Source organism: Xenia sp. Carnegie-2017, unplaced genomic scaffold (genome assembly GCF_021976095.1).
Source record: "Xenia sp. Carnegie-2017 unplaced genomic scaffold, XeniaSp_v1 HiC_scaffold_13, whole genome shotgun sequence".
NCBI lineage: Eukaryota > Metazoa > Cnidaria > Anthozoa > Malacalcyonacea > Xeniidae > Xenia > Xenia sp. Carnegie-2017.
The window spans coordinates 7220102-7241047 of record NW_025813436.1 but is presented as its reverse complement, the minus strand read 5'-3'; the positions used below and the strand labels follow the sequence as shown (position 1 = coordinate 7241047).

At 34.8% G+C, this 20946-nt stretch overlaps 3 protein-coding genes across 6 annotated transcripts; 1 reads left to right on the top strand and 2 right to left on the bottom strand.

The window, feature by feature from the left end:
* Positions 1-1514: 1514 nt before the first annotated feature.
* On the top strand, positions 1515-4316 carry LOC124459638 (oxidative stress-induced growth inhibitor 2-like). 2 transcript variants are annotated; one of them, XM_047009124.1, is made up of 4 exons: positions 1515-1748; positions 1831-1898; positions 2690-2838; positions 2925-4316. In XM_047009124.1, the coding sequence occupies exons 2-4, from the start codon at positions 1856-1858 to the stop codon at positions 4167-4169; spliced, it is 1437 nt and encodes a 478-aa protein (XP_046865080.1). In that variant the 5' UTR covers positions 1515-1748; positions 1831-1855; the 3' UTR covers positions 4170-4316. The 2 variants fall into 2 exon arrangements, with proteins under 2 accessions (XP_046865080.1, XP_046865079.1); XM_047009123.1 differs by having other exon boundaries at positions 1525-1898.
* Positions 4317-4456: 140 nt separating this feature from the next.
* On the bottom strand, positions 4457-17660 carry LOC124459637 (death-inducer obliterator 1-like). 3 transcript variants are annotated; one of them, XM_047009120.1, is made up of 17 exons: positions 15618-17660; positions 14372-14770; positions 13752-13873; positions 12976-13109; positions 12144-12391; positions 11946-11982; positions 11412-11565; positions 11075-11125; positions 10873-10966; positions 10332-10491; positions 9887-10003; positions 8694-8813; positions 8163-8353; positions 7731-7805; positions 7296-7545; positions 6796-6991; positions 4457-6606 (listed from the first exon to the last, which is right to left on the bottom strand). In XM_047009120.1, the coding sequence occupies exons 1-17, from the start codon at positions 16244-16246 to the stop codon at positions 5021-5023; spliced, it is 4563 nt and encodes a 1520-aa protein (XP_046865076.1). In that variant the 5' UTR covers positions 16247-17660; the 3' UTR covers positions 4457-5020. The 3 variants fall into 3 exon arrangements, with proteins under 3 accessions (XP_046865076.1, XP_046865077.1, XP_046865078.1); XM_047009121.1 differs by having other exon boundaries at positions 14372-14767; XM_047009122.1 differs by lacking the exon at positions 11075-11125.
* A 106-nt stretch (positions 17661-17766) lies between these two features.
* Positions 17767-19307, bottom strand: LOC124459639 (syndecan-3-like). Its single transcript, XM_047009125.1, has one exon. The coding sequence runs from the start codon at positions 19182-19184 to the stop codon at positions 18192-18194; it is 993 nt and encodes a 330-aa protein (XP_046865081.1). The 5' UTR covers positions 19185-19307; the 3' UTR covers positions 17767-18191.
* Positions 19308-20946: the final 1639 nt, after the last annotated feature.

The window sequence follows — 20946 nt, the reverse complement described above, 5'->3', positions numbered from 1 at the left end:
ATGAAGGAAAATGTAGAGTGCTAGACTCTCTCATTAATAAAGACATTTCTCAAGCAGACTTTGCATTTTCCATCTTATCATTAATAATATTATGCCATAGTACAGTCATCAAAGTGGAGTTAGATCTGCAAGATTTATATAACTGTTGGCGCCGTCCTTTAAAAACAAATCCTCATCTTTTCTGTATTCAGATGGAATCTTTTTATCATCACCAGTTACTGAAGTACTGATGTGATTTGCGAGAAATATAATGCCCAAACAATTCGTTCCAAAGTACGTTTTTGTTCATCAAGTGAGAGCAGTTTTGTGCGGCTGAGGTGACCGTTTTGATTATGACCGTACATGATTTGATCCTTGATTTACATGGCCTATTCTAAATTTTAAGTCCATGTTATACTGTTGCTATATGTAAAGCTGATGAACAAATAAAAATAATGAGTAAAATGTAGGTCCATTTCTGTGTGCAGCATTGTGATAAGTAGCTTTCACAGCGTTTCTATTGTGGAGAAAATACAATTGACTGACGGACCGCAACAAAAAATTTAATGGAGTGACCTTACTCTTTGTTCCAAATACTGTGACTTAAGGGCTGTTTTCATGATCCCGGGTAATACTAACACACACAATTTTGAGGGATTGAAAGGGGCCAAAACTTCAAAGTTAAGAATTACAACTGTTTATTAAGCGCCACAAGTCATTCCTGTTGTAATTGTCAAATTAGGCCAAATTTCTTTTTGTAAATTTTAATGTTTTTTGTAGTTATCAAACGAGAATATTGTGAAATTGCTCGAGAAGATTTATCTGATGAAGATTATTGAGTCGTTTCCATTTGCCAAAACTTTCACTTTGCCTTGACTGAGCACAAGATTTATAATACGAAATTGCTAAATAAATCGCTTACTTGTTATGGATTGCAATTTCAAGTACTCGCAAAAACGTGTGGTGGACTCGTCACAATATTATACAACAAGGAGTACTTAGAATAGAATATGAAACGGAATTTTTCGAAACGTATAAAAGATTGTCTGGTTCGAGCTTGGTTTTTTTTTGCAAAAGAAATTTTCACTATTTTCGATAGATGAAGTTAAGCATCAGATTTGAAGTAGCATTAAGTCGAAGAGAACTTGTAGTGCCAAGTGGTTAGGTTAGCCGCATTGTTGATGTTATTACATAGAAAATGTGTAATTTTAATAACGCGGTCCCGCACTCCGCCTTTTCACTATGTTATGTAATTGTACACACCGGAAACTATCATTCCACTAATCACCACGAAGAAATTTGAGGGATTTAACAATTTAAGCATACTTAATGTTAAGTAAAGTACATACGAGGATTATCTGAACAAAAAACCTTATGAAATTATAAAAAAGCAATAGCAATGGGCAACTATCGAGGCGAGACTGTCTCTTATTGACATTTGACATATTGCTAACTCACACTCACGTTTTTTGCACGTGCTGGCATAATACTCCTACATATGACGTACAGGGACATACCCTTTTAATTATTTAAATCCCACAAGAATGTTCTGTTTTACATGCAAGCACGGTGTAAGCTAGCAGCGTGTATCAGGTTGTGCTAATGCATTGCTTTTGCTTACAGACTGATCATTTTCAAATAACCAATAAATAAAGAAACGCTCTAAACGCTGGCTGCAATTGTCGTCATCACAGTTTTTTTCATTATTTACAAGAATTTTTAAGTTCAAGACGATACACTTTTTCAAAAGTTGTTGTCGTGCTTTAGAGGTAAAGTTTATTTTAAAATCCAGTCATATAAATTGCGTTTTTGATGAATGTTTGTACTCTATTTAACTTTTTTCTCTTTTAGAATTAAAATCACCGACTTAGTCAAAATGAATCCATCAAACACTTCCATTTATACGGTCGTAATCATAGGTAAGTGACGTAATGCAATAAATACTACATACAATGTAGCTCAAAAAAATATGAAAATAAACAAATATACTCAAAATGTTAACCACAGTTTCATGGGTTGCTTCGTCCACTATTATCATCGTAATATTAATTCTGCATTAAACTATTTGCGCGAAGTTATTCGAAAATTTTGAGAAGAGACATTTTTGTTATTATATCCCAGTGGGGGGCAATGTCAGAATGCTTTCTGAACACGCAGGTGTCTTGGTAAAAATGTACATTTTGACATTAGTGTATGTATTTCTCACGAATTGCATCTTTAAGATGTTATTTAATTTTGATATTTGATTTCAAAAGCTTCTTTTTTCCAAAAGTATTTCGCTAATGCATCAATCAATTGCAATAATTTTCACAAGTATATTGGTCACTCAACTTTCACTTTTGCTAGTTAATAATGCTCGTTAGCATTGTGTAGAATATTGGCTCATTTTGCTATATGTCAAACTGTCATTATTCAACTAAGTGGCTTCTCTAGTTTTCTAAAACATTACCATTACCCTGTGTATCAATTAGCTAAGTAAGTTTTAAGCAAATAATATTTGAATATTAACAGCCTGTCCTTTCTGCATACTAATACATTATTGTAGCATTTCCTTATCATTCACTTTATTAAAAGTTTATTTTATGCAGTGATATATACTGAAAAATTGTAAACAGTGCATCCTACTGTTGGCCAGTGAGAAATAGAGGAATAGAGAAAAAACATCGAAATAGAGGAGAATTATTATATACATTACCCAAATATATTTCAGGAAATGGTCCATCAGGAATATCACTTTCTCATCTTTTATCTGGAAACTTGCCTTACTATAAGGGACAAAATATAGGAAGCAATCATTCTACTTCCACTTTGCTACATGAGAAGTGTCAGGAAAGCAGTGAATTTTCTATTGTAGAACAGGTGAGCAAATTCTCTCAGTAACATTATTAATTTGCTTATCTTTAACTTTAACTGGTGCTTATGATAATAACCTCTTTGTTATGTAGGATCTTCAATATTTGAGTGAAGGGTTAGAAGGACGTTCTCAAAATCCTGTAGCATTATTATTTGATCACCTCAACCAACCACAGGCGGATATTGGAATGCATGAAGAATCTTTGCTGACTTGGCGCCTGTGCAGCGATAAGCATGTAGATCATCTTGTTATTGGTCAAGGACTTCCTGGTGGAAGTTGGCATTCTATGGAAGGTTCCCAGCTCACTGTCAGCCTTAACAACTGGCTTGACTTACCTGGTTGGTCATTTCAGGAATGGCTTGTTGAACATCGCAAAGAGATAAAGCAAACATCATCATGCTGTCCCTTAGCTACAAAAGGTGTTGTTGGTGAAGGAAATATGTATGATCGTGCTTCTACTGAACATATTGCCAAATACTATGAACGCTATGTCACGCATCAAAATTTAGAAAAGAACTTTGTAGACAATGTGAAAATCAAGTCGATAAAACAAAAGAATGGAATATGGGAAGTTAGTGGTTACAATAAAGTGAAGAGTAAGTTTGCTTGCAAGAAACCTTTTTGTGTTTATGCTCAAAATGTTGTACTTGCCAGTGGATTGTCCAAACCAAAAAAACTTGGGATCAACGGTGAGGGATTGCCCTTTGTGCACCATAAGGTTAGAAAGGTTTTCCAAATCACCAAGTCAAAGGGTAAACTTCAAAATAAGTTCAAGAACCCTGTATTGATTGTGGGAGATGGTCTAAGTGCTGCGGATGCTGTACTTGAACTTGTTGCCAATGATGTGCCAGTAATTCATGTGCTCAAGCATGACTTAAATGATGAAGAGCTGGTGCTTAACAAAATGCCAACGCAGGTCTATCATGATTATGCCAAAGTTAAAGATATGATGACAAAGCCAGTGCTTGCAGCTGATGGCAGTTGTCTCTATCATGCATATTTTAAAACAATATTGACTTCCATCAGTAAACATGGAGAATGTAAGCTTAAAACGCCAGATGAAAAAACCATGACCATCTTTGCTTCTGCAGTTTTTATATTGATTGGCTCTAAACCTGATTTATCATTCTTACAAAATACACCCCCACTTGGAATTGACCCTTCAAAAGATGTTGACTGCCGTCACAATCCCATGAACATAAACCCTTACACATATGAATGTAGGAAAGTGAAGAACTTGTTTGCCCTGGGACCGCTGGTCGGTGATAACTTTGTTCGGTTTGGAATCGGAGGATCATTGGGCATTGCTAGTCATTTGTTTAAGTTAATGAAATGATGAACAGAATGTGGGTATATAAAAATAGTTAATTTCCCTTTGTTAATATACCTTAGCTTTCTAAGTTGATGAAAAATACCAGTTTGTTTATTTATGTTAATATTTATGGTCAACCTCTGATGAATAAAGAATTTCTGGAAATTTTCACTTGTTTATTTTTATTTTTTAATGGAGGTGTTTTCAAATCTCTGATTTTTTATTGAGAAAATCAACAGAAAACAAGGCATTAACCATAAGAACAGAACTGTAATTTAGAATCTTAGAAATAGAGTAAACACATTCATCTGTTTGGTTCATGAAAAACAACTTCAATATAATCTTTTAAAACTTTGCTAAGATATTTATAAAACATGATTATAGCATTAATGCCTAAAAGCTGTTTATCTTACAAAAGTTGTCCAAACTTTAAGCAGTCTACATTTGACAGGTCTTAGGATGACTCTGAGGTCAATGGAGTAGTTTTCAGGGAGGAATTTAAGAGGAATTACCACGTTGTTATCATGTGTAACATAAAATATGACATATGGAGATGTTTACATCACTAACTTAAATACAAGACAAGTGGACTAAAGTCAAACGACACGTCTAACGTGTAATCTTTCTTGAGACATGTATGACAACATATGACGTTGACAACATATGACGTTGACACAAAACAATTTGCGGCATGTATGACGTACATAGGACGACTGAGTACTCAATACTCACATTAAAAATGCACATGTCTGTGAGAAAACTATAACTTTCAGGGGAACCAGATATCCTCTTTATCCCTCCTATAACCATAACTTATCCCAGTGAGCATAGCAGCATGGACACGTGTTTGTCTAAGATATGATCCATTCATCGCCTTATCGTCGCCAGTTTCTGTCACGATTACGTTCTTGATCATCGTAACGTCGTCGATCGTCCTCCCATCGCCGAGGATCACCACGATACCCACGATTATCACGAGATCTGTAATCGCGATGATAATCCTGCTCAGAATCCCATCTATCACGCATGTCTCTGTTATATCCTCTATGTGAACCCCCTCGTCTGTGATCATCATCTTCATCTCGCCTTGAAGCGTTCAAAGAAAACCTAGATGAGTAAAATTTTGCCTCCTCGCCTCGTCTATTCGGGTACTCACCCTCCTTTGTACTCAAATCTCTACTAAAATTGTAAGCCTCTCTTGTTTCTACATTGGAACCGCGTACTTCTGGTCTGTTTACTCGAGGATCTCCTTTAAACTGCTGAATCACTCCAGTATTTTCTGATTTCAGCAACGCTTGCACTTTTTCCTCCAGTTCTTTTGGTATGGAGGGTTGGGGGGGAGTCGTTACATGTTTCGTTTGGGCACTATCTTTGCCTGCAGCCTTAAGCAATGCACCAATAGCTAGAGCATTTTGTAAGATATTCTGATTCAGGTTTTCAGTGACCTGAACTCCATGAATAACATTTGCTTGTTCAGTAACATACACTCCTTCTACGCTTGTGTTCATAGCTGTAGCTTCGGTACGACTAGACATTGCAGTAGTCTTTTCTGGGCTAGGTGCTTCATCCAAGGAAATATCAATAGTGTCCATATCTTCGGGATCATACGGCATGTCTTCGCTGTCTGCCGTCTCTGGATCGTATGGCTCTTCTTCTTTACTTAAAGGAGCACTTGATGGTCCCTGAGTTCCAATTGTTGGAACAGATGTATCCAAAACACTTGAAACAACATTTGGACTTGCAGCAATTTTAGTACGATGAGAATCAAGTTGAGAGCTGACGGATGTTTGACCAATGACTGCTGGGAAACCTAGGTTAACTCCAGCTTTTGCCAGCACACCCGCTTGTTTGGGTTTGTTATCTGGTACACTTACCGCATCTTTTTGAACGCCAAGCACCGAAGCCAAATTGCCTAGTTGAACCGGAGACATAATATTTAACGAAGGAGGGACACTTGGAGGCAACGACGGTACCTTTTGGGATGCTTGGATTTTACTCCCAGACGTACCCATTGACCCAGTAGTAACCTTGGACATACTGACGTTAACCGTTGGAGCTAATTCCTTTTCTAGAAGTTCAGATTGTTTCTGTAACTCCCGCAATCGCTTCTCTTGTTCTTGAATCTTCAAAAGCGCTGAGATCATGGGCGGCATTGTGGGATTCTTGCCAGCACCACTCGAAGTCTTGCCGGCCTTTCCCGACTTCGTGGATTTTCCCTGTTTATTTCCGTGAGTGTGGTGATAATGAAAGACGATATCTTCGATTTCATCGACAGGTGAATCACTTGGCTTTTTATTTGTTTTAACGGTCACATCACCCGCAGTGCTTCGTTTTGATGGTGGTTCTATGCTTTCACTTTTAGTAGAAGATCGATCGGAAGCTGAACGTGATCGCTTGACTGGAACATTTTTGTTCATCACAAGTAAACCCAGTAGCATATGGGGCCGTGGTTCGGGCATACCTGTTAATAACCAAAAAACGCAAGAACTTTATGATACAGGAAGTAAAATTAAAGTTATTATCTAGCTCTTAGGCTATAACACTACAACAGGAGATTAAGAAAAAATTTTGTCTAGAAAAGTTTGTTCAACATAAATTTCCTCGTGCAATCACTAGATGTGTAAGAACACAAATCAACCGATTTTCTTACCAGGTCCATTAAAAGGCAACAATAATGTTGGTACAGGCTCATGTGAAGCCAGCGGTACAAGATACATATCTTTGACAGCACTGTGACAATTACCCACCACTCCACAACGTTTGCGGCTGTGAAAATACGAATACAGCGAAACATAACTGATCTTTTCCTCATCCGGACTGGCAACAAAGCGAATGACGCAAAGCTCCTGAAATGGACAAAAAAAAAACGTAGAAACATTAATTCGAAACAAAATGTCCAACTTTTCTATTTTCATGTGTCTGTGATAAAGTAGATGGTTTGAACATAGGAGTAAAAAAACATGGACTGTACTATAACCTTTCTCAGGACTGTACTATAACCAGGACGATCTACTTCTACAAACATGTGTCTGCGAAAGTTAGAAATTTTCTGTAGTGTTTGCTCAATGGTAAAAATAGTTAACAATGATACAAGTTAACACATACCACTATACAGGTCAACTTTGACCACAGCAAACTTTGTCAACTTACCCGTGAGGATGACGAACGACATTGCTTCACATAGTCCCACACTTGTTTATACGCGATCCGACCTGCAACCTGAAGCATGTCGGGTAAAACCTGGTCGAGATTATCTAATGAACCGGAGACGAGAAACGCGTTTGAACCAAATTTTGCAACACTTGGCATTGTAACGGAACCTTTCCAAATACTCGTTTCAATTTTTGGCTTTTGCGAAACATCAGTTGATACAGAAGGAGTGGTATGGATCACTGGAGATCTATGGCAAAACAAAGCAAATAGGGGTGGAGTGCACTTCTAAGTTTTTCATTTTTATCACTTCACGCTATGTCCAAAACACAAGGCTGCGTGAATGAAACAATACAATAAGAGACAATGGAATTTATTTTACATTAATATGTATGGTTTCAGTTGGGAAAATCTTTTGTGTACGTAAATACTTACAAGGGTTCATTGTATGAACTAAGCTCTTCATTTCGTGGAGGGGAAGGAACAGAGCTTTCAGCAGCTGCTTGTATCCTGAAGTAATACAAAGTAAGCATAATTTACGAAGTTAAACTTTTTTACAGAACTTAGGTAGAAAAAATTCTTCGAGGAATAAAAGACGAAAGACCGGATAAAGCCTTTTACTGTAAAAATGTGGACGTTTTTCTTCAGTAACAATGTCCATGAAAAAAGTTGGAAGACAGAAGAAGTGATTAGTATTAACAAGCTTAGTTTTGATTAAGTGTTTTATTCGGAGAGTATAACCCTGAAAATGTAGATAATCGAGGAAGGACCTTTAAACAGAATCAATGAATCGAACTTAAGAATGTGATAAACGTGTTCAGGAAATTTCTGCAGAAAAGATGCAAGTGCAAAACTTCGATTACTCACGGAGCATTGGTCCTTGTTGGTGATGTGGCAACAATTTCCCCAGGAGGAGCCATTTTTCCCGTGCATATTTTACAGTTAAGATCAAACAAATGAGATCGGTGCTCTTCAGTCGTGTCAAGCAAAGGAAGTTCTACTTTTTCTTCAACTTTTTCTTTTGGCTTCTTTTCTTCAATATCTTTGATATCTGTTGACTAAAGAAAACAAGCAAGATGTTGAATTTCTAACAATGAAATCTGCCAAAAACATCCCCGTCAGGTATAACTGTTCCTATACAACAAACACAAAACAAATAAGAACATTACCTAACATATAAACTAAGATAACGCGTGTTAGTGTAGGTAGGTAGTGATGAATGAACGAAAGAGAACGGTAAGTCTTTAACACATAATGCAGCTATTATCTGGGTTAGCGTGTTGGTAGCGATAAATGAAATAGAACAAAGAAATATTTATACATCAAATATTTTATTTTCCTGCGAGTAATAATTTAAAAACTCAGACAAAAAAAATGTCTGCAAGACAACACACGTACCACTAAAGTACTCAGATCCTCGTCACCATCAATATCAACTTCCCCTTTGTGAGTTTTCTTCAGTAGTCGTGATTTGTTCGTGTTTTCCCCCTCAAATTCCTTTTTGATCATGTCTATCATCTGTGGCGAAAAGTTTTCTTGTAATAATTTTCACATTCTTTGCTCGGATATATAACAGTTATTATCAGAACAGGAAAGTTTAACACAAGCCTGATGTAGTAAAATAACACATACTTTTATATGGAACTACCGTCGCCTGTCGACAGTGGTACAATTAACAGTGACCAGTGGATTTATTAGTTCTAGGTAGTGATGCACCGATATACAATTTTAACAATAATACAATGCCCTTATCGATAGTTTTGTGTCAAGAAATTTTTCCATTGCTTACCTGTATTACTTGACAAAAATTAATATTACTTGACAAAAATTAATTTATTTTTCAAATTGAGTCAAACAAATAAATTGTTTGTAATTGTAATTTGTAAAGACAAACTAGTAGAAAAAGCTATTTTGTAAAAATATGAAAACACAACTCAACTTGCAATGTAATATTTACTCATCCGTAACAGAGGCCAGAAAAATACCGATACCGATAATTGTATTAGCCGATATTCCGATATCGATGCATCACTAGTTTCAAGTGTGTCAAAATACATACAATGCCAGCGGTTTTTCGATAATGAAGCTTTAACAAAGTGAGGATGGTCTTTCAGGTAAATTGCATGAAAAAATATAGTTAGGAAATTTCTATGATAGACTCCAACAAATTTTGAAATTCTGCTCTCTTTCAAAGTATTCTTTCACTAATCTATTGAGCTATACTGAACCGAAATGGTTTCATACAAACCTTCTTCAAAAAGAAAATGACCTTTTTCTCGCAATAAATCATCATCATTGTGCAATGAATCAAATAAAATCACGTGACTCAATCACATGATTAAATCATATTGAATCAATCAGTAAGATTGACAATATTGATACATAACGTCTCATATGTTAAGGAAACGTTACAATTACCGATCTTAGTAGAAAGAAAATTGCTGAAAAGAAAACTTTTTGTGCATAAAGATTACATAATTCTCCCATAGAAAGAGGACATAGAAAAAATCGGAAAGAAGAAAAGTGGAAAATGAAGAGAGAGAAAAAAACGAGAAAAGTGACGTATACAATTCATTACAATAATGCATTACATGTTTTGTTTCTTGTTCCCGCCATTGAGCAAGCTCCTTCGTAGCCAGTTCATCGGATGTCATTGAAATCAATTTTTCTGACGGAATGTCGCCATTCAATACTCGCTTGTACAGAACCTATAAATAAAGATGATCTTCAGTTAACTAGAATTATTTGCTTTAAATTCTCCTAATTTTCACAACAAAATCTGCACATTGTACTTCATTTAATATTTGCCAACTCATTTCCATGAAGGTATAAAAATGATCGAAAGAGGGTACTAAACTGAAATTTTGTTTAAACTAAAATTTAAACAAAAAAAAAAACAAACAAGAAATGAATGAAAATGTAAGCTTTCTATTTTCGGGAAACTTTCAAGTTTACGATGGAGAGAAATGGGAAGATGTACAACAGGGAAGAGCAGAGAGAGAAGGAGAAAAGTGTTTTCAGGAAAATTTTTCATACTTTGTTTCGGGGGTCCTTGAGATTGAACATGAGCGTGCGATATTTCGCCTTATATCGATGACTCGTATCTTTGAACGCTTTGAACATATCTTCTTCGATTTTGCGAACTAATTTTACGATTTCTTCGCCTGAAATATTGATGTCGCTTGACTCCTTTTTCCTGGAATATATTGGAAATAGTTACTTAAAAAAATCAACTCTGCACCGCATTAAATATTCCTTTCCTATCTGTGAATTCATTATTAAGAAATGATTAAAAAATTTTCATTTTCCCCATCGGTGTTTGGCCTTGCATTATATCAAAACCATTTTTTATCAAAATATATATATATATCATTCGCAGATTATGAACTTTGATCCTCGGGTTATTCTTACATGCAAAAAGTTCAGTTCCTACAAACAAAACGAAGAACTAGATATGACAATTCAACAAGACTCTCGTACGCCAATAATTAATGCAAGTGAAATGTTACTTCGCAAATCGTCACTACCTTGTTGCTTAGTGTAAGGTATATTACGTGTAAATAAACATTAATCTTACCTTTCCAATAAAATATCCTTCATCATTCGTCTAACATTGCTACGTACAGTGTCTTCCTCACTTTTCTTGCCCACTTCTTTCTTCTGTTTTGATTCTGATAAAAAAAATGGTTTTGATATAATGAAATAGTCGTAAAAAAATTATAAATGAATTCACATAACAAATATACTAAATGTCGTCCTATTATGTTCATTTCATAAACCTGAAGCTTTGCTGTTTGATGAAGACGAAGGGTGGTTTGTAGGACTGTTTCCTGAAATGCAGTATTGATATCTAAGTATTTAACACAGACTACAGGTGTAGTTTCTTTCTTCCTATAGCTCCTTACTAAAACTAACGTAAAGATTTTGTTGAAGATAGTTCATAAACGGAAAGAGTTACTCATTATGAAGTAGTACAGAAGATATAATGAACTAGAAATGAACCTTACTAATAAAGTTAACTACAGTTTAAACATTGTTTTAAAGATATTCGATTTACTGGAAACACTAATATAAGCAGTTATTTCGATGTATTTTTCAATTGTTCTCCATACATACCCGAAAAAAGAACTTGAAATGAAGGATTCTTCAAAATCCACTCAGCCAGCTTTGTAACGACAGGTGCAGTCATTCCAGCAACGAGACGTCCCGAAGATTTCTCAATCATAGATACACGATTTCCTTCTGATGTGTAAAGCTTCTTCCCAGAACCCTACAGAAGCACATGAAAAGGATAAGTTAAGTAAAGCTACGAAATTTCATCAGAAAATTTTCGTTCAATTAACATATTTCAAATCACGCTTTCCAAGTGATAAGCAAAAGAAATATAATTCTTGAAATGGCTAAGAAACGATGGCCAATGATAAGTGTGAAAAGTACCATAGCCTAGGAACAACAACTGGTATGAAAAGTACTGTAGAAGAACGATGGGAATATTCATGTTATCGATAAAACTACAGGTTAAATTATGAAGAAACCGATGTCATGTTTAACTTTCACCATAGATTGATCAAAACATGTAGCTACTAAAATTTTCTCATCATTTAGAAGCAAAAATTTGTTTGAATCTATCTTCAATGGGTAAACACTCACGCTTGAAGAGAAGATTTTCATTGCTTGTGCAGCATGTCTACAAAAAGAAATCAAGAACATTCCTCATCCCGATCTGTACACTTTCTAGAAATTTGTTCTATAGTCGTTTCTACAAATCATCAAGCAATTAAACAAGAACAAACAAGAACGATGTTTAACTTAAGTATTGAAGCACTCTACTAAACTGCAACCCCATACCTTTCAATACATCCACGACTACAATACACAGCACCTTCGAACGCGTTTCGTGAACAACCATCTATGATGCATTTCCTAGAAACTTGAGCGGTTACGTGTGAGACTGGGGTCGGCGTCGTTCGCACTTTCTTCGGGATTTTAAACCCGGGCGGTTCTTTGGCTTTTTTGATCTTAACTTCATCCGATTGCGTGGGAGTCTGAGACTGAACGTTAAGTTTCACACTAGAGTCTGCGTCAGCAACGACGCTCTATAATAACGAAGAGTAGTTAAAAAATTCACTAAAGATAAGTAAACAAAGTTTTGACAATTTCCTTGAATCATTTATCCAAGGCTGTATAGTATAGCAGACCATGGGACCATTGGTATGGCAACATAGTATTTTGAGGAGGGAAAGAACTTTACCAGGGGGGGGGTTGTGGCTCTCAACCTCCAACTCTGGCTATGTTATTGTGATTGATACAAATGATTTCATTTGTATTGGATAAGTGAAAATTCCCACGAGGCATTTTCTTGCACAAAATATTTTTATCTGTCTGGTGGTTCTCCCAGAAAATAGAATATTTCATGCAGCCCAGCATTTATTTTGCACACCAAGGAATTTGAAGTTTAATTACAAGCTATGTTGCTAAAAACTTGGTTGTTTCATTAATGTTTTTTTTGCTGACTTGTACAAGACAGGGAAGTCATCAACAAAAAGTAAAATTATAGAAAACAAACATGCATGTTTATGAAGACAAAATTTTGTCACAGATTGCACAGCATTCTGCACAATCCCAATTGTATAACATGCTTTTGAATTCATAATATATATAATCACATAAATATACATACAGTTGTAGAATTCTTCTGTTTTTCCCGTGCTTTCTTATGTGTCTCTTCCGTAGTGATGTCATTTTTATTCTTCACAATAGATTTTGCCAATTCTTTTGCCTTTTTCATCATTTCTTGTTCTTTTGCTTTTTTCTCTGAAAAAAATACACAAAAAAATTATGTTTCACTCCATATATGAAAATAGTTTAACAATTTAGTTAGAGTTTAAAGTAAATAGTTTAAACTTGGGAGTATCTTTTCCTGTTTGTAGATATACGTAGATATACTCTTTGTTAATTATACTTGAAAAAAAAGTTGTTGATGTTTAAAACATTTTGAGAATATTTAACATTTAATATATTTTAATTACACATATGTTCAATGTAGAGAATGTGTTTTGTATGTTTTCACTGGCTCCAGTTTTAAGTGAATTAAAAAATATTAGAATATATTTTTTTAAAAATTTACCAGCGAGCAGAATCCTAGACTTTCATGCAATCTGATTTGCTGTAGCAGAAGGCAGGATTTTACAATTTGACCATGGTCAGAAATCCAACAACTGAATACTTGAGCAAAGAGTCGCTTTGTTTTGCTTCGTTTTTTTAAAAATATTATCGTCAATTTTTGTTTGTAATAATCTATTTTAAGTGGATTTTGAGTTTTCAAAAGCAAAATGAATAGCAAAGTTTTGATTGTTTACTTTGTTAAATGTAACTGCACAATCTAATAAGATTATTGCCTTTAGCAAAAAAATAAATATGGTATTTACTGTTTAGGTTATACATATATACACTTACCAATGCATTTATTACAAACATATTCTTGTCCCAGTTCTTCCATTTGTCTTCCTTGTTCCATTGTTATACCAACACATTTACCATGAAACCATTCTTCACAACCATCACAACAAATCATGAATCTGAAAATAAAACATATTTATTATTTTGCACACTCTAACAGTGTGCGAAATAATGGTGTGCAATGTGCAATTTGCACATCGTTTTAGCTAAAATGAAAACAATTGCACATCACTTTTTCAAAACGATGTGCAAAAATAAGCGGTTTTAACGAAAAACACTGTCGTAAATCATATGAATTTGTTCACATTTAAAAATATTAATTTAGCGCTATATAATAATTAATGTAATATCGATTTGATTATGCCTCTAAAGAAACAATTTTGTCAAAAAAATTGCACATTGTTTTTTCTGAACTAATTCGCACACTGCACTCTAACATCTTCATAAAATATGAAGTTTAGTTCTTTATGTCTGCAGCCACGAGACCTCATTAGAAGCATACAACTCAAGCTTTAAACACTTCGATCCAACGGTAGAATAAACTCAGTCATAGAAATAAACTCAAAAGAGTGGAAATTTTTGAACAAATTCTAAATGTTTAAATCAAATTTCCTTACTTGTTTCCATGTGGTTTTCGACAAATGCACCAAGGTCTATCAGGATCATCTTCAGGACTATAGTCTGAGTCATATTCATGAATTTCAGATCCTTCGTCATCGTTGCCAGATGAAATTTCTTCGTCGGTAAATAATTCTTCCTTGAGTTTCTTGTCTTTGTTATCTGTTTCACTACTTTTACTTTTTTTTAATCTGCTTTGCTTTTTATTACTTTCCTTGCTTTTTGCACTTTGTACAGGTTGCCTCTCTTCATGTTCAAATGGCTGTTTTGGTTTAAGGTTTCCAGTGATGCTCCTTGTGACTCTATGAGATCTGTTTTGCCCATTAGATGAGATTGTCATTGTAGAATCTTTGTCTGAACTCATGTTTGCTTTTGTAACTTTTTCATCTCCTAAACTACTGCAAACACAAACATAAATTTGTAATAAAAGGCAGTAAATTTCAGTTAGTAAATTACACCAAATTATTGCTAGCAATTCAAAGTAACTATCAGCTATGAAAACAAACAGTAAAAAAAACAAGACATAAGAGTGAGTTTTTAGGAGAGACTAATACAATATAAGATCACTGTTAAATATTTATGTGACATTTGCTTGTGAGCATTTATGAATGTGATCATTTGGAAAAACATACTAACAGAAAATAGATAAGGCAAAGTATGTCAGCATGAAAATATCATTCAATTCAAAATTTACCACAAAGTTTTAATGAAATCGTATTTTACAATTACATGATACTAAACAAAACTTAGTCTAGTGTTGTCAAGTGCTAACTAGAAAGAATTTTCTATGATTCATTATTGAAAAGAATGAATGATGAAAGGTGAATTCAACTGCTATTTGGCAAAGATTTCATCATGTATGTAACCTTTGAAAACTTTTAAAGATCATATTAGCAAATAATAAAAAGTAAACATGCTTCCTGATGCATTTATTAATCAATGAATTACTGAAAACTTTGAATGCTTGAAATGACGGTGGCAAGAAATTTTTTAAAAAGCTTTGTGCTCTTGAACTCACGTACTTTAACAAATTGATTGGTACAAAAAATAACTTGCCAATAAATTTCTTATTTAATTCACATAAATGCTCTTCAAAAAGTACTGTCAAATTACGAAAAAGTAGTCAATTCAAACATCCCAATGCACATTTAACTGGAAAAGCAATTTCCGGGGGTATTGTCTAAAATTCGTTTGACCGCGTGGAACACCGTAAATTGTGAAGGCAAACATGGAATTAATATTTACCTTTGATCCAAATTTTTTGCACTAGGTTTCTCGTCTCTTGTAACGCTCTTTTCTAGCACTTTTTTACTTTCTTCTTGCCCACGCTGACGCGTCCTATTTCGCAAGGCAGTACGAGTTCTTGGAGGAAAAATTGTGTCTCTGTTCTGAGCACGTTTATTTGTCGACAATTTTGAAGCTATTTTCGCTAATGATTCCTCATCATCTTGTCCAAAACGACTATAATTTTTGGCACCATCTTTCGTAGCATCATCTAAGTGATCGAAGTCTTTAATTTCTTGGTCAAAAAGCTCTAGATCGCCCTTTAAATCAGTCAAGTGTTTGGTGTCATGCGAAAGAGCCACCCGGTCGTTCCCCTCCCCCGTAAAAATGTTCTCTTCAGCAGTCAGTCTTTCACGCAAATGATCTGCCATTTGTTGCTCAGAAAATATGGGGCTAATGGATGGCGAGATATCGCCCAAATCAACGTGGTGATCGTCAGAATTCAATCCACAAAGTGACCAAACGCTGTTGTTAGAATTTGAAGCAAAATCCGAAGCGATAATGCTCGGGTCTTCCAAACTAACAACGCGTACCTTCTCCTTAACTTTGTCAGAGCTATCGTTGCTGTTTTCCATGTCAAATGAATCCATAAGATCACTTGTATCGTAGAATAAAGATGAACGGCAGTAAAGCACAAAAGAGACACCAAAATTATGATTTTACGAGAAAAACATTGCAATATTTTTCAAATAATAATCAAATGCAAAGAACATTGTGACGAAACATATGCAAATTTACTCAAGCAAACGATAAGATATAATCAGTATGATACCACGTGACAAGAAGACTATACACCGCTGACGTCAGCATGTGATCTTATATAGTTATATGACTTTTCTATTTCTTTGTAAAACAATGTAGAACAATACTAAATGTTGATTAACATTTAACAACGCTCAACAATGCTATGTAATCTTGGACAATGTTTTATATTCGAAAATATTGAAGAATGTCTGGCAATGTTGAACGTTGGACAATCCAACAATGTTCAATAGCCTGCAAAACAATGACGAACTCTGCACATTTGAGATCTGATGGCGAAAACATACTTCTTCTGGATTTTAACAAATTTACAGAGCAAAGTCCTCAAGATAGATTGTAAAAACTTAGTAGCATCCTGACCACTGACGTAGCCACGTACGATACATTCAGAGAATGAGGACTCACATGTTTCATGTTTCATCTTGTGAAGTGGTATGCCAAACGTTAGACATCAACTATTCGCAGTCGTTTCTCACCTATCACCGTTTTCCGGGAAAAAAATTCTTTCATTTTCTAATTTGCGCGAGCGATAAAACATTTTCACGTTAACTCTGAGCTGTACAATTTTCAAATTTCCTCTAATTCTATCTCGTTCTGTTCGCCATGGTTAGGAGATGACAAATAATCGAATTGTCAGCAAGATGTAAAAAACATTATTTGTCACAAAAATAAATTCAATGTGCATAGAAATTGGAAATTCACTACCATTTTAGCAGGAAAGAAGTTTTTGGAATGTTATGTGTCGAGGAATTTGATATTTTGCTATGTCGTGGGGATTAGAACAGGAAATGCTTTGCTCCAATTCAAATACCGAATATTTTTGCTATTAAAATTATATTCCTCAAAAGTTGACCGCGTTGAATAAAGTTGGGAGAGCGTGAAGTAAGACAATACACAGCAAAATGTTTAACAAAGGAAATTACCGACACGCATTATCAAGATGCCTGCATTTTGCTAATATTTTTAAGCTTATTATTAATAATAGCGAAATTTGGGAAGATGCGTCAATATCTTTTCAGACAATGCATACAGCTCACATTTGCCTGAAACGACCAAAAAAAAATAAAAACATTTTTTTTGAAATGACGCTTTGCTTGCCACATATCTATTAATTTGAATGAAATATAAGAGCATGACCATCCCAAGAAAAACGCATTGAATTTACGGCTGGGTTACCGTGTTGCTATTACAAATATTTACTGAAAAACGCAATATTTGTAATAGAAAAAATGATGTGCTTAATATGAATAGATTTTGCTGTACAATAAAGCCATGGTCAATAAATATAAGTATTTCAAACAACATCGGAAAGTATTACTAAATCATATAAACTTCTGTACAACCTACATATCATGTAGAATAAAGAAGTTAATTATTCGAGTTATATCAAAATCTATGTATACAAAAACCGAAACAAACGAACCACAATACTTTGACATGTCGTTAACAACGAAACACAATACGTAGGGAAAATCAAATCGGTATTAATTGTCAAGTTCTTGAAGCAAGTAAATGAACGCAAGCAAGCATCCGTTGCAAGCATTGTCACTTTAGAAAATTCGGACTTTTGAATAACTGATATTAAAGAATGAACTATGAAGAATATAATATACCACTTTGGTAAGGTCGAAGCAGAATGTCTTTATATAAAATATTTGTTAAGTTAACTTTATATGAGGCCAGAATGCCAAATGATCGATTTTCTCCGGTTTGTTTTCCATATAAAATATTCTTCTCTAAAACATGTTCACAACGCAACCGAACTGGATAAATTTATATGAAAGCTTCTTTGTCAGACGCATGCTTCTTCTTATAATCTTCTATGTCAGACTCTTCGAGCAAATAGCTACCTTCGTCCTTCTTCTTAAGTCGATACATCAAAAATGCTATCAAAAGTAAAGCCAGTACAGCACAACCAACTACACCACAAATAGCTTCAATTGTGAGCGTAAATCCAGCTGCTTCTTTGCGACCTTTCTTGCTACCTTTCAACGCCAGTAAGAATTTTGTCGTTGGATATACTGTAGTTTTACTGGTAGTAGATTTCTTTTTAGCTACTTCAACATCATTGTCAGTATCTTTATTCTTATCATCAGTATTTTTTGTCGTGTAATTCTTATCACTTGTTGGCATTTTCTTCGTATCCGCCTGTGGCCTTGAAGTAGAAGTGGCGATCTTTTGAGTGCTTTTCATTCCGTCTGAATCTGTTCTCGGCGTGCGCTGTTCTGTTGACATCCTCTCCATTGTGTTAGTGGTCGAAGTTTCAACGGTAGATTGTTCAGTGGTCGTCTCTTCCAAGGAATTTTGGGTCGTCGTTTGGCTCTCTTTGTCAGTAGTCGCAGCTATAATCAACGTATCAGTAGTTGTCAACTCTGTTATGTAAATATCAGATGCTGTAGAAGAAGGTTCGTTTGTAGCATACACAGTAGATGCAGTTGAACCAGATCCACTGAAATCGACTTCGTCGTCTGATGGCGTCGTGCTCGCTTCCTTTGTAGTTAATACTGTTGTTATGTCATCGGTTGTTGTCTGGAGTACAGTTGTTGATTTCACAGTCGTTTGTGTTTTACTACTATCATCACCACTACTGCCAAAGTCCTCATCGTCCGAACCAGAACCGTTATCGTTAGTAGAATCTGTCAAAGGTTGCGTTGAATTCGTCGTACTTGAACCAGCGTCGTCACCACTACCAGAGGCAACATATGATTCGGCACGTATAGCAATAGTCAAAACGCATAACAAAGCAAGCGCAATAACACCCCTCATAATTCCAGTACAAAATGATATATTTTCAAGTTTTACTTGTGTTTGTTTCAATCTTCAAGAATAATCTCGAATCAGAAGCTCTATCAATTCACTTATTTACCGAACCAACTCATATTTCTGCATTTTTTAATAGTTTCATTCTGTGAGCATTACTGTGTGTGCCAATCAGCTGCGTTTTATTTTTTCGATAACCAATCAAAATAGCGGAGATATATGATCGTGATATCATATCCGTTTGACCCTTCCCATGGACATTCTTGAGAATGTTAATTTGGGAAACTGTCGTAACATTTCAGTTTTAGATTATTTCGAAACAGGAAAAAAATTCTTTTTTACAAAAAGTGTTACAGGAAATTATAACGTTATTTTTGTAAAATTACGCTTATATGGCCGTGAGCTCAGTTGTTGCATTAAATCGTACAACATCGATTTTTCACTTGGGTATTATTAGTTTATTACAGCAAGTAAATATGTTTAATAATCATTTTAGGAGGTGTTAAATGAAGGGACGACATGATGTGTGTCTTTACATGCATAAAGTGTACATTTGTTTGATGGATAGTTTTGTTGCTGTTTTTCTAGTAAATTTCTTGTTTCAGACCCAAAATCAAACAAGAAACGACAAAGGTGCACAGTTTTCAACGCAAAAGAAATGACTTATTAATTGCTGTGATTGGTCAGTTTTTGTTATCCAATGGAAGCATTTGTCGTTGGTGGTCAGCACCATAAGCTCGTATTACAGAAAATTCGACCATTATGAAATCAACGAGACCAACTAAGTTTATAAATACTAAATGATATCACTTTAAGATTTCACAATGTACTTTCATTTTGTGAAGAAATTGCATCATTTAGGTGAAACCAAATCAATTGCTAATACTTTAGCTGTAGCTCCACTAATAAAATAGGTTCAATGACACTCAACTTAGACAGAAAAAACTAATTTTGAATAAAGTACAAAATCACAAAAATGTATTGCATTTTAACTTACTAGAGGTAAAAACAGTTTGTCTTACAAATTTTGTCATTCAATCGACCTTGACGTCAATGAATGCCAGTCTTAATGCAGGCTGAAACGATGGGGAGTATTGAATTGAATGACAAATTGGAAGGTATGCTTCAAGCTCTATATATTAATTACTAGTCACGGAAAAAGATAATGAAACTTGGCTAAAACAATGGCAGAAAGCGGAAAATACCGCCAAGGGTTAAAGAAAAAGTTTATGTTTTCAGTTAGACTTCTTCTAAATAGGAAAAAATGACTGTATCAATTGTTCTTAAATCTAGAAGGACTGAAGGAGAGTGATGCTAAGCACTATAAGTAAGCGACACAAACAATTCATACAAAGAAATTACTTTCAGCAGTCAGGGGGATAATTTGCTTTCTCCACAATTTCACCAAAAGCATTTGATGTAGAAGAAATCAAGCTGTCCTATAATTTGCTAACATTGATTTCTCTCTTCGTTTCAACCATTTTAAACATAAAAAAGAATTTCTTGGTTATGTACAATTGATTTAACATAATTGCGTATTCATTGACTTTAATGAATTTAACATCTTATCGAGAAAAAACTGTGCAAGTTCCACAGGAAATTTAAAAGTAACATTGAAGAAATGATTGGTGATAAGCTTGAGGACAAAGCAGAACAATGGTAGACAGTGAGCAACTTTAATTGTTTTGGTGAGAATCAGATAGCAAGCAAGACCAAATGCGCCCCAGAAAATAAAAATAGACGAGACAAGAGCCATTTTCAAATGGAG

Excerpts from the sequence above, each read along its gene's own strand:
- LOC124459638 (XM_047009123.1), top strand. The coding sequence starts at position 1,796 with ATGTTTGTACTCTATTTAACTTTTTTCTCTTTTAGAATTAAAATCACC. Across the intron at positions 1,899-2,689 it reads TTATACGGTCGTAATCATAG|GAAATGGTCCATCAGGAATA; the intron begins GTAAGTGACGTA and ends AATATATTTCAG. Across the intron at positions 2,839-2,924 it reads AATTTTCTATTGTAGAACAG|GATCTTCAATATTTGAGTGA; the intron begins GTGAGCAAATTC and ends TTTGTTATGTAG.
- LOC124459637 (XM_047009120.1), bottom strand. The coding sequence starts at position 16,246 with ATGGATTCATTTGACATGGAAAACAGCAACGATAGCTCTGACAAAGTT. Across the intron at positions 7,806-8,162 it reads CCAACAAGGACCAATGCTCC|GATACAAGCAGCTGCTGAAA; the intron begins GTGAGTAATCGA and ends GTATTACTTCAG. Across the intron at positions 6,992-7,295 it reads GTCGTTCGTCATCCTCACGG|GAGCTTTGCGTCATTCGCTT; the intron begins GTAAGTTGACAA and ends TGTCCATTTCAG.
- LOC124459639 (XM_047009125.1), bottom strand. The coding sequence starts at position 19,184 with ATGAGGGGTGTTATTGCGCTTGCTTTGTTATGCGTTTTGACTATTGCT.